Consider the following 17062-nt stretch of genomic DNA (forward strand, 5'->3'; position numbering starts at 1 on the left):
CATTCATGAATGGTTCCAGCTAGAGGAACTTTCAGTGTCTGAGATGTGGGTTATCTCATTATATCTAATATGCTGATACTTACTTCTGTATTTGTGTGTGTGTGTGTGTGTTGGCAGCAGTGGTGGTGGTGGTTGATTTTAAAAAATAAGACAGGAATTTAAAGTAGGAATTCCCCGTAGCTTGTGGTTAGTTATAAATACACCACAAAATGTACACTGTTGTCTTTCAGCTTTTATTGGCTAGTATTCCATCATATATTAGTTTTCTTAGTATGGAATTTTAAGGCTTTCGCTTTGGCCTCTTCTGAGGCCCATGTCACTGCCATCAAGGGGAACATTTTGTTTTATTTTTTTAAACGTTCCCAAAGATTTGTTTCTGGTTTGCTAGCCTAGTTCAGGCCATCTCCAGCATTCTAATCTGGCTGAAGTCCCAAAAGGAATTGTAAATCGCACCTTCCCAGATATTCCTTCCTCAGGTATGTGTAGTTGTTAGAGAGCCTCTTTTCAAAGCTAATGTGTTTGTCAAAGCAACCCACTGTCTCATGTGATCTTTATTATGGCCTACCCAAAAAAAAAAGGTCTCTGTGCAGTTGACTCTAGTGTACCGTCTTCATACGAGACAAATGTTTAACATGCATAGGACTGCACTGTATCACCCACACCTTCCACATTTGTGCTGTAACGTTCACAACCTCACTGCAGAGGCAGAAAGGCAGCGGAGGCGACAACAATGTATTAATTGCTTCCCTTTTTGTTCTGCACTCCCTGCGGGTCTACCTCCAAGGCAGCACTTTTGTTGCACCGATACTGTAATTTCTGAGCAACCAAAGTGCAGTATTTTTCTACTTGGGGAAGCACATTTATTTCTTGCTGTATAGAATGTCAGAAGCACCTCTTGCCTAATGTCTGTTGATCAAGTTATTGAAGGCAACACGCCCTCTGTGTCCTACCACTGCTCCCCTGAGGTTGCTGCTGCTTCTGAATGAGCATTCGTTTTCTGCTTTTCATTGTTGCCACCACAGCTGGCAATTTAGGCGAAAAAGAGGCCATCCATCCTTCCACAGCAAAGTTTTCTCCTCTCCAGCAGGGCTCTGCTTCCACATTCCCCAGTCTGTTAAGTCCCTGCAAAATCATTTGCTGAGAATGGTGCAGTGGATGGAGTAGGCCTATTAAAGCAACAGGGTTTCACTTAATCAAGACTGTTTTAAGTCCCATTGATTTCTGTGGCTTAGCATCGTTATGTCTGGATCGAATCCCACATTGTGAGCATTTGAGCAGTTGTGCTGAAAAGCCTGAAATGGGAAAGATGGTTCATGTTGTTTAATACCTCTGTACATGCATGTACGCAAAGGTGTGGGGCGGGGGGAAAGAGGCTACTATGAACTCCCCTCTTCAGGCAGAGAAGCAACAGCTATTTCTCAACAACAACAAAATGTGCTGTTTTCATCAGTCCTAATATAATAGCTACCTGTTCTATAGCATTTTTAAGACAACAATATAAATTTTCGGGATCGCAGTACAGTGGTACCTCGGGTTAAGTACTTAATTCATTCCGGAGGTCTGTACTTAACCTGAAACTGTACTTAACCTGAAGCACCACTTTAGCTAATGGGGCCTCCTGCTGCCGCTGCACTGCCGGAGCACGATTTCTGTTCTCATCCTGAAGCAAAGTTCTTAACCTGAGGTACAATTTCTGGGTTAGCGGAGTTTGTAACCTGAAGCGTATGTAACCTGAAGTATATGTAACCCGAGGTACTATTGTAGTGTGCACTGAGACTGAAAGATAGCGGGATTGCCTAAAAATCTATGGCCCTGGTGAGCTTTGACCTGGGTGCTTTGCAGCTCATTCTTTGGAAGTAAGAAAACCTCTAAAGCTAGAGAATTATGGACAGGGTGGATTTCTTCCCACCCCCCAAGGCTTCTCTGTCTTTAGAACGTGCCTTTGAAAGAGAGAAAGAAAAAAGGACAAGTGGAGGGCAAAAGGGAAACATGTGATATTAATTACTAAAATAAATATATTATCAGAGGCATCATCTCTGACTTGCAGCAGAAGAAAAATGAAAATCAGCAGCTCGTCTAAATTTCCTAACATTTGGTATCAAGAAATGAAAAGAAAGCAGTGAAAGACCAAGGGGCATAACCTCACCCACCCTAGATTCAGTTGGTGTGTGTGTGTGTGTGTGTGTGTGTGTGTGTGTCATGTCAAGCTCTCCTTTAAGTGAAATGTCTCCACTAGGTACCAGTGTTTTCTGCCACTATAAAGCAAACAAAACAGAGGAAATGCTGAAGATAGAGATACATACTAAAGCTCTGATATCTGCTGACAGTTGAAAAGCACCAAAAATATGCCCACATCTTACAGCCATTGTCAAAGCAATAAACTTGAGGCTAAAGTCATGCCGCATAAGCAAAGATCAAGAGCAACGTTCTGTTTTCTATTCTCCTTTATATATATATATATTTTTCTGAGCTATGGATCTTTATCCACAAAGTGTCAGAAACAATCCCCACTTGTTTCTCAACTGCTGAGATAGAGGAACCTAATGTGCTGATATGGCTTGCAATCTAAGATACGGTGACATATTAATGAAGTTCACAGAAGGAATGTTTCTTACCCCTTCTCTCTCTCTCTGCAGCCTCTTCTAAGAGTTGGGTGTGGGGTCCTGAACAATGTGGGATACAGCACAAGGGGAAGTTGGAGTGGGGAATTGTCCAAAATTGGATGGAGGCACACCCAAGCTTGGGCCCTTGTCTTCTTCTCTAGCAGCTCCCTTCACCCCATCCCAGATTTGTTCAGGAGAGCCACTGATCCTCCGGAGAGACTTTCTGGGAAAATGGGGATAGGGGCTGCAGTGGAGAGAATGGAAATGAAAATTTCCTTTGATGACCTTACTTAAGTTTATCTTAATCTTAGCATCTATAACAACAACAACAACAACAACAACAACAACAATTTATTATTTGTACCCCGCCCATCTGGCTGGGTTTCCCCAGCCACTCTGGGCAGCTTCCAACAAAGATTAAAAATACATTAAAATGTCACAAATCAAAAACTTCCCTAAACAGGGCTGCCTTCAGATGTCTTCTAAATGTCAGGTAGTTGTTTATCTCTTTGACATCTGATGGGAGAGCGTTCCACAGGGTGGGCACCACTACCGAGAAGGCCCTCTGCCAAGTAATGTAATAATTGAAATGGATAACTTCAAGGAATATCCACACACATACCACATTGCTCATAGCACCGAGAAATAAACATCCAGATTAGCCCTCTGCCAATTAATGTAATAATTGAAATGGATAACTTCAAGGAATATCCACACACATACCACATTGCTCATAGCACCGAGAAATAAACATCCAGATTAGGAATTTTCAGTCTCTTCCACTCCTGTAGCTGGTTAATGTAAAGTGTTTCCTTATTAACAGAGGCCCTTAAATAATTGTCCCTTCAGCTTGGCTGTAGCTTTGCCAGCTGTAATGACTCTTGCCTGGTATTCAGCCCAGAATATTCATTTCACCAACAGAAATTGGTGTTAATTTTCCATTCTGGAAACCTGGATTTCACACAGTGACTTTTTTCTTAATAGGAGTGTAGGGGGGTTAGGGGCAGAGTGCCCCAGATGATGAATAGGAAGAAGACAATAGCCTCTCCTCCTCAGCTGACCAGACAGCCCGCTCTTTGTGTTCTATGCAAGAGAGCGGTGTGGTTGCACCCACCACTGGTATATGGCCTTGGAGGATTGGCCCAAGGGTGAATGTTGTCCTCAAGTCACCTCAGGACTAGAAGGGTCTTCCTTGGCAAGGAGATCCAGAGTTTGAGAGCAATCAGTGAGAAGACCACCCAGGTGTTGATGGAACAGAAAGAAGAGGCTCTCTCAGGGTTCTTACAACCCAGACACAGGCTTGCATGGGAGAGCACAATCTTTTAGATAACCTTAGAAGTGGTGCACTTGAGTCCAGAAAGCAAAATGAGCTTTGCCCTGTATTTACATGCTCAGTCTGAGAGCTGGCCTGAAGGGAGTTATACTGCAGAGTCCCAACTCATATGTTCTTTAATAGCATTCCATTTTTTAAGTAGCTGTTCCTGGTTCCATTTATGATAATATTTTAGTAGAAGAGGGTGGCTAATAAAAATGGGTAGTTATATGAACATTGGAAATTATGGCAGTAATGCACTTTTTAAAATAGCTTTTCCAAGCTGTAGCATAAACTAGCTTAGACAGTTGACATTAGAGCTGAAATAACATATATCATGTGCTGCCACGATGAAGCATATATGAGCAGTGAGGAACAGATCTCTGCAAGGCCTGCTGCATGGCACAAGATAATATTTTATTTCATCTTTCCACCTATCAGAAATATATATTTTTCATGAATGTACACAGGGCTTTTTCACTCGCCTATTTATGCTCAACAGAGAGTATACAGCTACATTTATTTATTTTGTGTCAGAGGGAGATATCACTTGTTTGTTATTTCTGTTCATTGCAAATTTAAGTAATATCTAATGTACAATGCCCTGATTTATTGATTGACGTTTCAGTCAGAGATACATGTTTGGAGAAAATTGTGAATCTCACCCTGTGAAAGCTCTCAGAACAGTGGTGTAGGTGTCCTGAATTATCCCTCCCTCCAAAGTTTCAGAGTCAGTGTTCAATAAATGGTATAGGATATGAATTTTCCCCAAAATATGTTGGTCTGAGGCACCAGCTGCCTTTGATGGACTGACATGCTTGCTTATGAGAATATCCAGTGAGAACAAAGGCTGTGATGTTCTCATATCGAATTTAATTATCACATGATGGTAACTGCCAATGAGACCTGGCAGAGAGTTGGTATAGAACAAATGGAAACATTTTCTCTATTAACATGAAGCTCGGGAATATTGAATTTCTGTTTCTTTCATACTGGTAAGTAAGGTTTTTCAGTTTAAATGCAGACATCATGATAATTGCATCCAGACCTATATATTTTGGCTTCATATACTTCAACAAGACTTGCTCCTTGTGTAGTATTTCAGCCCTAGTTAAATTACACTAGGATGATTTAGTAAGATGGCCATTAAAAGCAACAGCTAAAACAATTTTAGAATAATTAGCTTTTATTTGGCTAGGTTGAATAGTGCTAGGTTGTTTTATTTGGCAATTAGAAGGAGCAGGTTATTAAAAAGCACCTAATCTATGAACATTTATATCTGCATGTTAAAATGATACTGTAGATAAAACATGTTAATAAAAGTATATTTTTCCTAATGCATTGTGGGATAATGAGCTGCATTGGAGTTTGTTAGATGATGGTAGTTGTTGTTTTTTAAATGCAGAGTGCTGTTGTAACTTGACTAATGAAAACAGTTCCCCATGAATATTAAATAAGTAAATAGAGGCCATGGAAGAACTGGGCCTGGGTCCAACGTGTGTGTGTGTGTTTTTCTGTAGAATCCAAGTATGTAATAGCACTTCTAAGCTTAACCATCCAACCAACCATGGCAGCCGATATGTTCTGTGTAAACTTATTATTACAGGACCTTTAGAAGGAGGCTCTGCTTTAGTACAGAGCTTTATAGGGTGGGGGGATGAATGGAGAGCTGACAGAATTTTACATGCAGGGCTGAGTGAGTGCAGGAAAGCCACAGTAAGCTAGTGGGCACCAAACCCAGGTTCTTGAGAATCTCAGCTTTTGTTTATCTTTCTCCATTTTAAAAAGAAAGTCTTTAGCCCTTATAGTCATGAATATACACTTGAAAGAGTGTAGGGCTAACTAGGGGTGGTGGCAGGGGGTTTCTTGCCAACTCTACAGCCCTCCTGGCCAGGGTGGAACGTGGGTGGAGGTGATGGTAGTTCTCCACTGTCTTGTGGTGCCAACTCCAGGCTAGTGAAGCAGAGGGGCCCGGATTAAACCCTTTACTAGGAAATGGGATGGCCTTTTATCCTATCCATGACTCATGACAACTTCTGTCAGCAGCAACACTGCTGGTGGGCAGCGTGTGCTCTTCTTTCCACCGTCACAGATCAGGAGTTAGCATTGCTCTGACGATATGTGAGCAAAGTCTGCAGAAACACCGTAAAACTGAATCGGGTGTTGAATTTCTAGTGTGGTGGAGGTTGACGCTGCAGTCTCGGGGAGAATCTGCTGTGGATTTTCAATGTACATGTAGGTTTGCTCTCTGTGAAGCTCGAGAAAATCCCCGTTAAAGTGTTGAATATGCTTGTGTGGAACTCAGTTGTGTAGGCAGATACAAGATGAAGCCAAAGAACATCGGTGTTAACGTTTCCTGCCTTTCATGCAACATGTAGCTCTTTGGATGAGTGACACTTGGCAAGAAACTGACAGCTAGAGAGTTTATTCGGAAAGAATGTATGGCTTTGCTAGGACCTAAAGTACCACAGCAGTGATTAAGTGATTACTCCAGACATCATGCATTGACGGAGTGCCAAGACCTGACAGGTGCCAGGTTCTAATCACAATGTAAACAGCTGCTAAACTAGCACATCTTCGCTTGTTGTTGCAAAGATGTCAGTTTTCTTAGTGCATCTATTAACCTCAGAAAAGGCAGAAGGACAGGTGCTCGAGAGGATGCAAAAATACCGGGAATTACTGTATTACAATCCTTTTCTCATAGCATAAAGGCCTTTGAGTTTGTCACACAACTGAATAAAAATAATCCAACTGAATCTAGATCTGTTGTATAACGCACCAGTTAACAGTTCTACTGAAATGTCTTCTAACCCTTCCAACTATGATTCCATGGTATAATATGAAGCTAACTTTGTTAATGTTCATGATACTAATATGAACATTTTGCAGCAACTGAAATGCTAATGCAAGACTTGGTGGTTGCTGCTGCTGCTGTTATTATTTTGTTGTGCTGTTGTCATTATCAGTAATGTGACTGCTTGCGTATCTTCACAGGTGATGGCAGAGAACGGATGGAAAATCAGTTTTTGTTAATAGCCAAATATCTTCTCTTTGCAGGTATAACACCTTACCAAGCAGAAGAACACTTAAAAATTCAAGATTAGTGAGTAAAAAGGATGATGTCCATGTCTGCATCATGTGTTTACGTGCCATCATGAATTACCAGGTAACAAAACTTTAGTTCTTTTGGTAACTTATTTCAATGGGATGGATTGTGTTCCTTTCCTCAGTAAAGGAAGCAAGTGTCCATGCTTATAAAAATGTAGTAGGCTGAATCATGTGGGCACAAAATATTGTGTAAAGCACTATAACTGAAAGCTATGGAGAGAAAACAAAAATAGTGGTTATCCCTGTGACTCCCACTACTGATAATTATTAAAGGCTTGTCTCTAACTAAGTCATACTCATAGTAGATTGAAATAAATAGACTTAGGTTATTCATGTCCATTGATTTAATTGGGCCTACTAGGAGTATGACATAGTAATATAAAGCATGGTACGTTTTTGGCAGATCAACCAAGCATTTTGCAACTGAAACTGGGTAAAAAAGTTGGCATTAATTCCTGGCACGGTCAGGATGCATTCTAGGTGGTATTAATAGCCAATTGTTAGGGGGAAACAAAGTAGACTTGGATTGACCCTGAGCTGAATTGGACAACCTACAAACTGCTTTGGATTAAGGTGGGTTGCTTTCTAAACACCAAATCAGAATTCAGACTGAATATTGTGGTCAGTCGTATTTAGATGTATAGGGTTGCCATGGGTCCTCTTTTTCCATGACAAGTCCTTTTTTTCAGGGTAAAATTTCTTTCTGGGTAGATTTTTTAAATTTGCCAAAATATCTCTGGCTTTCTGGATAAGATATAGACTTAACTGGTAGCTGAAGACTTGCTTTCCTCTTCTCTTCTCCTGCCCCCCTCAGCAATATATCACACTCTCTATAGCCTACCTATAGTAGGGGTATTTAAAATGAGAGTTGTCATAGTGTCCTCTTTTTTGCTCCTCAAAATATGGCAACCCTAATGTACAAACAAGCCTGGATTGGCTCTAATTCCCAGTTTAATTCAGTTACATTCAGTAGCAAACTTGTGCTCACTGTCAAGAAATGAGTGAAATTGCCCAGGTTTGCGGATTTTTAATAAAGATAATAATGCATTCCAAACACTGAACTCTTATTTCCAATTTCTATTTTAGTACGGGTTCAATATGGTCATGTCGCACCCCCATGCTGTTAACGAAATTGCACTAAGCCTGAACAACAAGAATCCCAGGTAAAAGGCTCCTTTTTTGTGTTGGAAATTTTGTGTGTGGCGATGATTAGTTTTTCTTGCTTGAAGTTGCTCTGCGAGAAACCCCTCATTTGCATATGCTACAGTCCTTGATTAATTCCTCCTTCAGCTAGTTTGCTTTAATCTAAAGTTGCGATCGCTTAACTTGACACAAACAACTCTATGACCCGCAGAGGTACTGAGCATTTGCAACATCTTGCTTGAAGCTAATAGCAGGGTCATTCTTTTGAAGCAGCAGCTGAATATTGAAGAAATATTATTCTCAGATGCCGTCACATCCATCTTGCGAAAGCTGAGTCATCACATTGCTCTAATTGATTTCTCTCTTCCTTCCTTTGCACAGAACAAAGGCGCTGGTCTTAGAACTGTTGGCAGCAGTTTGTCTTGTAAGAGGAGGGCACGAAATCATTTTGTCTGCCTTTGATAATTTTAAAGAGGTAGGTTGCTCTTGTTTCATCAGAGATTGCCATGTGCCTTGTACAGCTGCTTTGGATAAGGTCTGCCGGAGCTCAGCGGCTCATCTTTATTTCATGAGGCCCAGCCTGAGACTAATGTAGCTGTTCATACATGTGCATCATGGGGACACATTTCAGCATGCTTATCTCACGCCGCTTCTAGTGTGGTGAACATTAGCCTCCATGTGCAAATTAGTTTGTGACACTAGTTCACACTGAATCTAGAAGCAGTTTCCTAATTAATGTCAGATCGCCGTGGTTCATAATACATAGTATCAGCATCAAGCTTTTATTTCGGTCGCAGACCATCATAAGATAAAACTTACGGATAAAGTGAACACTTAAGACTTAAAACAGGTAAGGGGTAAAAACTGGTAGTTAGAAGGTGATTATATCATACATAACTTAAAAAGATAAAAACAAGGACAAATGGTTAAAAGCGACTATAAGGGAGGGAGTGTGAAGGAGCACAGGTCTTGCATTTTGGGCCTATAATACATAACATTGGCTCACAGCCCCCTGCAATGCAGGATTATGCAGCTGTCCCATATGGTGATCTAACTTGCAACCTTGGCCATTATCAGCACCCTGCTCCAACTGAGCCAGACCCTGCAATTCCATGACTCTAAGCAGTCTTATCTATTTCTCCAAACTTGCAAATAAAATCCTTGACCCATCTGACTGATCTTTCCTCTGCACTTCTCCCTCCCTCCCCCTCCTTTCTTTCCACCTCCCTCTCCCTCTCCCTTATTTTGCCCCACTTCCTTCACTGGTAGGGATTTTATTTTCAAAACAAGCCAACATGTTTTGCCCCACTGTTGTTCAAAAACCTTCCGAGGTCAAATTGACAAAAACAGCCCACAGAGTTCTCTGGTAAATAATCTCTCTCATTCACATTAGCTGTCGCCAGTTAAATGATAATTGGCCAAAACACATTGGGCTGTTTTGTATATAAAATCCACACATTTTTAGCACATTGAGTTACATTTCTTTTAATTTGGGGGTCTGTAGTCCAGAAACATCTGGAGGGCCCCAGGTTCCCCATCCCAGGTCTAAATAGATCAACCTAATTAGCAGGTAACATTGTGAAACATATACTTTACCATTTTATTATTAAATTTTCTGTAGAATTGTGAACTTGGAAGCCCTCTATGGAGATAGTAGTGGGGCACTGACTGGTCCATAGATGGCTGTGGAGTCACAGAGAAGCATGAGGGATGTAGTAGTATGAGTAAAATCCCCCCCCCATGTCACCAGTGCTTTTGGAGTAAGAAATTGAAATACCTGGAAAATACACACGAAAACATTAAACAGCATGATGTCCAGTGGAACTGTGACTGAACTTGAGCAGCTGCTGACAGAGCAAGATGCTACCCCAGCTCTCTTACATCCATCCAAGAAATACACATTTAACATTTATTTCCTCCATTTTTATCCCTCTCTTCGAACTCGAAGGGTTCCCAGAACTGCATGCAAATGAGAGGTTAAACCAAGAATAAATGCACTAAATAATTATAGTGTGTAGTTATTATAGGGTATAGTAATAGGCAATAATTTTGAATGGGCAGAACAGTAAAACCAACTATTAAAGCCAGAGCCAAGTTAAGTTTAAGACTGTTAAAACAGCGGCTAAAAAAAAAAAAATTAAAGTCATAAATGCAGGCCAAACTTCACCCACACCACTCAATCCAGGATCATTTCAAAAATGGAGGGTAAACTAGAGTCTTCAGTCTAAGGAGGGAGTACTCTGTGACAAGCTCCTGTCAAACTGCCTTTTAAGAATGAAGACAGAAGCTGCTCATTCCCTTTTGTGGGACAGAGAGGTCTGAGCTAGGTAGGGAATATATGAATTGGTGAGTAGAAAGGAGGTGTGTGTTTGAGGCTGTGCCTGAATGCTGTGGGGAGGAGGTATAAGGGGTGAATGTACGAGAGACATTAGAGTTCTTCTCTGCTGCCGTTTGTTGTTTCCATTCGGGGCAGAAGGACCTCCTGTGATCTCATTAGCGAATTGTGACAAAGGCTTGAATCTGCAGCATATTTCCATGTACCAGCTCATTTTTAAAATACACATACACACACACTTGGTTGTTGCTAAGTTCAGGCAGCAGTGCATAAGGAATACATTCCTTTTGGAATGCATCTGAGAACCAAGCTGTCGTGGTTCATATAAAAATAATGATTCACCTGTTTCAAAGGATATAAAAGAGCCTTTGGCACTAAAGGGATTTTTTTGTGCTTTCTGATTTGTCTGCTCTTGTTTCCTATACTGTTCTTTCATTTTAGTGTAATCCTCACCATATCTACGCAGACATTATTCGCACTGTATTCAACGGGTCTTTCTCCCAGGGGAGTGGAATTAGGATTGTAGCCTTAGTTGTCCTTGAGAAGAGCTATGCTTCATCCAGTTTGAATATCAGCATGCTCTTTCCCCCAGTTCCAGGCTTAATAAATGACATTCATTACAATCCCAGCACATTGTTTGGCCACTGTGTGTCAAAAGAAAGTTCCTCTGCACTACATTAAAATGATATATGAAGGCCTGTTATCTGATATTTACGAGCAGCTAAATGGGACAGGAAGTCAGGCAGACATATTGAGCTGGTTCCAGTAGTTTAATCTAGTTTAATCCAGCCTCTGAAACATCCTGGGATACCAAGTTTACAGATATATTGCAGTTACATTAAAACTGGAGTATGGGTTGATCTTCATTTTTTTTAATTTAATTTTTATCATTATTATTTTGTACAGAACAACTCTTCTGAAGAGAAGCTATACAATATAAATGGATGGATGAGTCGGGTTTGTTAGCATTTTCTTCAGTTTAAGGGAGGCTGTATTTCTCTCTTTGTGTTATATGGGATCAAATTTGGTTTTATTTATAAGAAATGAATTGTAGCTACCATCCGTCATGCAATAAATTGTCCGACAGTCATATTTCAGACTTAACTCTCCCCCCCCTATTCCAAGTTGGCTTGTTTGCTTATCATGTTATACCTCACCCTTCCTCCCGAAGGAGCCCAGGGTGGCAAACAACAATAATGCAAAATAACACAATTAAATTTTTAAAAATAAAAATGTTTGAAAACATTTAAAAGCATCCAGATTTCCTAAACATCAAATGATTTCCAGATTACCAGGAACAGTATCTTCCAGACATCAAATGCCTGGATAAGCAGGGACGAATTTAAATTCCTCCTGAATGATAATACTAAAGGCAGACAGGCTCATCTCTCTAGGGAAGGCTTTCTGTAAATGGGGAACTGCTACCGAGAAGGCCCTGTTGTGGACCAGCCTAATGCAGTCTCACAAATTGCCTTGAAAGCTTGAAGAGAGCTCTACTTGTAGAAGGGGCATGCTTAATTCTGCCACTTTTATTTGGGAGGAAAAGCAGCCATACAGAAATCAATGTCTGCGCTCTTATTTGCCCCCAAAGTGCAGATGGAAGGGAGTATTTATGGTCAGGAAACCAGATCAATGCCAACACAAATCAAGAATGTGGCCCTGGAATGAGGCTTCATGGGGCTGAATTATTTTCAAAAAAACCCAGTGATGGTGTTAAACGTGCTTTTGAAAAACCTGTGATTATAAGGACTGGTGAAAATGCACCTCATCATGTTCCTTGGTTAGTCTGGCCAAGGCTACAATTCTAAATATGCTCACTTGGAGAAAAAAAAATCCATTGAAATCAATGGAGCTTACCAACAAGTAAATGCAGTGTTATGGCATCAGAATTTTGGGCCTGTGATAGAAAGCTGTGAAGGATTTATTGTTATTGTTGTTATTATTACTTTTTAGTGAGCTTGAGGATCAGTGCTTGGCAAGTGAACTGTGGCTGTTTATTTTTCATTACTTTCCCTCCTGCAGGGTCCATTGTTGAACCCCAGACTCTTACAGAGATTAATAGAGGTTCAAATTTATGTATCGTAACTCAGGAGGAGAATTTTATTGCAAATAAGAAGCCAGCTTCATTCTTACTGGTCAATTCAGCTATTTAATTTTATAAGTAACAGCAGGACGTGTTGGAAAACATGAGCCAATCGTCTTTGCCTGGAGATGTAATCTGCAAATGATGTTAGCCCTCTTGGTGTGTGTATTATTTTTATTCCAAAGTATTTTCAGCCTAGTAAACATTAAACAACCATTTACTTAAACAGAAACTTGCAAGAAAACTGGTCTTTTGTTCCCCCAACAATCTGTAAGCTCGCAATGCCAGTCTGGAAGAAACACCCTCCCAAAATAGTACTACCCTGGAGTGAAATGGGTTGATTACACTAGACCATTGTACTAAGAAGAAAAAGAAGTCATTGTGACCTCTGGGTAGTGGGAGAAAAAGAAAGAAAGCAGAACAATTAAGAGAGTGTGACTTGAAGGTTTAAACGCATAAGCATATTAAAAGTTAGATCATATTCAGGGTTGCCTCCTGATTCCCCTGCCTTAAGGAGTTCATTCTGAATTGAATTCTGTGTCTTATTCTCGCATTTTCACTTAACTCAAAAGTTCAGCAGAGTCCCAGGGCTTGATCTGCCTGTTCCAGTTGCCAATTGGCAAATGTTCTGCAATTTTTAGAGCAGCTTGCCAGATGGATTGCCCTGATTGTGTAGAGAATTTCTGTGCCACCATCAGAAATCCCTAGCAGTGACTGGGATGAGCCACAGTTGTTCACCTGATCGGAGCTGCTGTGAGCTCCGGCTAAAAAAAGAGAAAACCCTGGTCTAACGCAGAAGACCCCTCCTGCCTCAGTTCTTAGGGCCTTCACCAAGACTGTGCTCTAAGCTCTGCTTCCTCTGTAGTGCAGGAATGGGGAAAGTTTTGCCCTGCAGATGCTGGTCAGCTAGCAAGCCTGATCAATTGCCAGGGTTAATGGGAGCTGTAGTTCAGCAGTATTTGGAGGGTCCAGTGGTCTCCACACATGCTGTAGTATTAACAATATGATTGACTCTGACATGGTCAGTTATTATTTTAATAGGACCTCATTGAAGGATCCTAAGTAAGTCTAGGCCTACGTGCTGTTCATTTTGTATCACACAAATCATACATGCTGTAGCAAGACCAATGATCATAATGAGGTTATGCTAATGGCAAAGCTTTTCACTAGGTTTGCCAACCTTTTTTTTACAGCTCCTGCTTCCATACCTTTCACAGCAACCTAACCTGTTATAATTATACTGGTGAACAGTTTCCCTGTCATAGTTTCAGTGGTTTAATTTCTCTGTGTTAAGGTGTTGTTAAAACCCAAAGGAGCAAAGCAATGAAAAAGTTGCTATGATGAGGATTAACTTGCCTTTGTAGATGCAAGAGCAAATAAAAGAGGCGCCAAATTTGGTTACTAAGTATGACCCCACCCCGGTTAAATTAAATAGTGATTTTCCATGTTCTTTTGTATTTTAGAAGCTTATAATGGTTAAGGTTGCCATATTTCACAACAGTGAAAATCTGGACAGAAAAGTTGTTGAACATTTTTTGGGCAAAGTTGTTGAGCTGTTTTTGGCAACACCGCAAAAGAAAACAAAAGTTTTTGAGCTATTTTAAAGGGAAATCGCCAAAGGCGACACTGGGTTGCCAGATGTCTGGATTTTCATGGACATTTTTGCGATTCCTGCCCTGACACTGCTTCTAACTGCAGTATTCTGGATATGTGGTATCAGAATATCTACTTGACTAGTTCAGAACTCCCATTTATTTTTGCACGTTACAAGCCAAGAGGTATTCAGCGGTGTTTTTAGTACTCCCTCTAGTGTACAGATGTATAACGGAACCTCTCTGCAATTCCTTTCCAGGTTTGTGGGGAAAAGCAGAGGTTTGAGAAGCTGATGGAACATTTTCGAAATGAAGATAACAATATAGATTTCATGGTGAGTGTTGTATGTGTCAACTTATGTCACTTTGGATCATTGTTATTGTTTACTTTTAAGTGTACATTTTGCATATAAATTGCATATAAAACTTTCTGCAGTGGGCCTACCTAAAGAGGAAAAAGAAGTTTTCAGCTTTACCCAGATTAACAAAGACAAAATGAATATGGTTTGGATGCATAAGTATTCAGCATGAGCAGTCCTTTGCAGCAGCACATTCCACTCCATCCACGAGTGTCTCCTGCACCTCATGATCACCTTTTGGGAGGGCTGCAGTGGGGAGAACAGAAGGGAAAGCCTCTTCTGTAAGCACCATTCAGAGGACCCAAACTTATGGGCCCACTTGCAATGCTAACCCTCATTTCTAGGGCCATGAACAACGGGGCTCCAAGGCAAAGACCGTGTGGGAAATGCAGTAGGCATGAGCAATAGGAGTTGTTTCATTGCTCCCCAAGCAGTGCTGCATGCAACACGCTCTTCTGCTTAATCATAGGCTATACTTCCTTGGTGACCTCTGTGTTTCTTTGCTGTGGTTCCTAATGGGAAAGCTTGATTGGCTCCAGTTATCGGTCCTAGGCTGCAGTTTTGAAAAATTTATGATTCAGAAAAAGTGCGTAAGTCAGGGGTAGCCAATACAGTCATACCTTGGGTTACAGATGCTTCAGGTTGCATTTTTTCAGGTTATGGACCTGCCGAAACCTGGAAGTACTGGAACCAGTTACTTCCGGGTTTCAGCGGAAGTGCTAAATTGCGCTTTGCGCATGTGCAGAAGCACCGAATCGCAACCCGCACAAGTGCAGACACAGTGCTGTGGGTTGCGAATGCTGCAGGTTGCGAACGTGCCTCCCGCATGGATCATGTTCGCAACCCAAGCGTCCATTGTATGTTCATCCAGATGTTGATGAACTACAGTGCCTGTCATCGCTTCCCATTGTCTGTGCTTACTGTGACTAATGGGACTTGTAGTCCACAAGTTGTGGAAAGCACCATGTTGATTACCCTGACTTAAAAAGTCAAAGTGATACTGCCATGGTCTGGGAAGGCTTATTTTAAAGTAAGGAACAGTGTTAACTGTGAGGGGAAATGAAGTAAATATTTGCAGTCTACAGCATGCTTATGCCTCATGAACCAAAGCATAGATGGGGAAGTGGCATGCTATTCCTCTTCCTGTTCTACAGACAAATGTTCCACTTCCATTTTACCAGTTTCCTTGTTCCTAGTTTAGTCACTGATCCCCACATCCCCTTTTACTGAGAGAGAAAATAGACACTGAGAACAGACAGCGCAATTATTTCCAGCATGAAATTAAAAGGCCACAAGATAAGTTTGGCCACTGAACCCATCTGTGCCCTGTTACCACTGCTGAAATTTCTATGAAGGCACCAGGGTTTAGCACTTTGAAAAGGTGTTCTCTGGTGTGAGAAGACCAACTTTGGATCATTTAGACAATACAATACTTTTAAAATTCTAGATGTTACTAATAAGGAAAGGCAGGTGTTTGGTGGCAGAAGCCACTCCTCTTTCTCACTGGGAAGGAACATGTGTGTGCAAGGGAGCAAGGCACGTTTGTCCTAGAATCCTCTCTAATCTCCTGTGCTGACCATCAGTGACCAAGGGTCCTTTCATCAGTCTTCCAAAGTAAGAAGAGAGACTCTCTCATTGGGACAGTAGTAGTGTGAACCAGCCCTCGTATAAATTAAGAATACAAGATTAGTTGCATCACCTAGTCCAGCATCCTACTTTCCACATTGGCCACCCAAATGCTTCTGAAAAATCCACTAACACAGAATACCAGCAGTCCTTCCTGACTTCATGTCCTCTTCCAGCTGGCATTTAGAGGTTTATTGCACCTGAACCTGGAGATTCTATTCCCCTGTGAGCCATGTTTGACAGGTGGGCGGGGCTTTCCACCTGTCAATCACAATGACACCAGGTGCCTGTGTGGATGGTCAGCTGATTGTCACTTGCCAAGTGTTGTGTGTAGTGCACAGGCGCTGACAACCATCTGATTGTCGGGGCTTCCCCTTTGGTTCAGCTTTGTCTTTTCCTCCGTGCATCTGACATCATCAGACATGGCCTGGCCAAACAAAGGCCAAATGGGGAGACCTGGTGGTCCCAAGTAGGTGGAGATGGCAGGGCTGGCTTGCTGTCAGATTTATCCCTAAGTGCTTCCCCCAAAAGAGGTGGCTTCTCACCTGCAGGGGAAAAACATCTGAGCCACCTCAGCTGGTAGTGACATTGAGCATGGGATATCCCATGACACTTAGGTTGTCTATTTTCTTGACAACACACTCAGCCTTCCCCTGGATCTAAGACTCCTCTTGGGATTCCTGATCATCACCCCCAACTCATTAGGACCTTTCCCCCGGGTTGAACTCGTCCAACCCCCCCCCCAACTCATGATAGTTTACTAGACTGTTGTATTAACTCAAGTACCCTTTTCATGCATGGTCATATGATATAGTGTGCCTTAATCAACCATGTAAGCTGCTTGCAAAAGGGAAGTAAGAGATTAAAAAAAAACCCCACTGTAGAATATTTTTAACTTTTT

General features: G+C 41.4%; 1 protein-coding gene across 7 annotated transcripts in view; it reads left to right on the forward strand.

Moving 5' to 3' along the window:
* Positions 1-17062, forward strand: part of FMNL2 (formin like 2) — a 187877-nt gene that overhangs the window by 136462 nt on the left and 34353 nt on the right. For all 7 annotated transcript variants that reach the window (XM_082197881.1, XM_082197877.1, XM_082197879.1 and 4 more), the window contains exons 7-10: positions 6973-7081; positions 8110-8186; positions 8548-8641; positions 14437-14511. In XM_082197881.1, coding sequence (XP_082054007.1) covers positions 6973-7081; positions 8110-8186; positions 8548-8641; positions 14437-14511 — 355 coding nt within the window. The remainder of the gene's footprint in view (positions 1-6972; positions 7082-8109; positions 8187-8547; positions 8642-14436; positions 14512-17062) is intronic.

The sequence above is a fragment of the Podarcis vaucheri genome, assembly GCF_965113315.1.
Source record: "Podarcis vaucheri genome assembly, chromosome: 1".
Lineage (NCBI taxonomy): Eukaryota > Metazoa > Chordata > Lepidosauria > Squamata > Lacertidae > Podarcis > Podarcis vaucheri.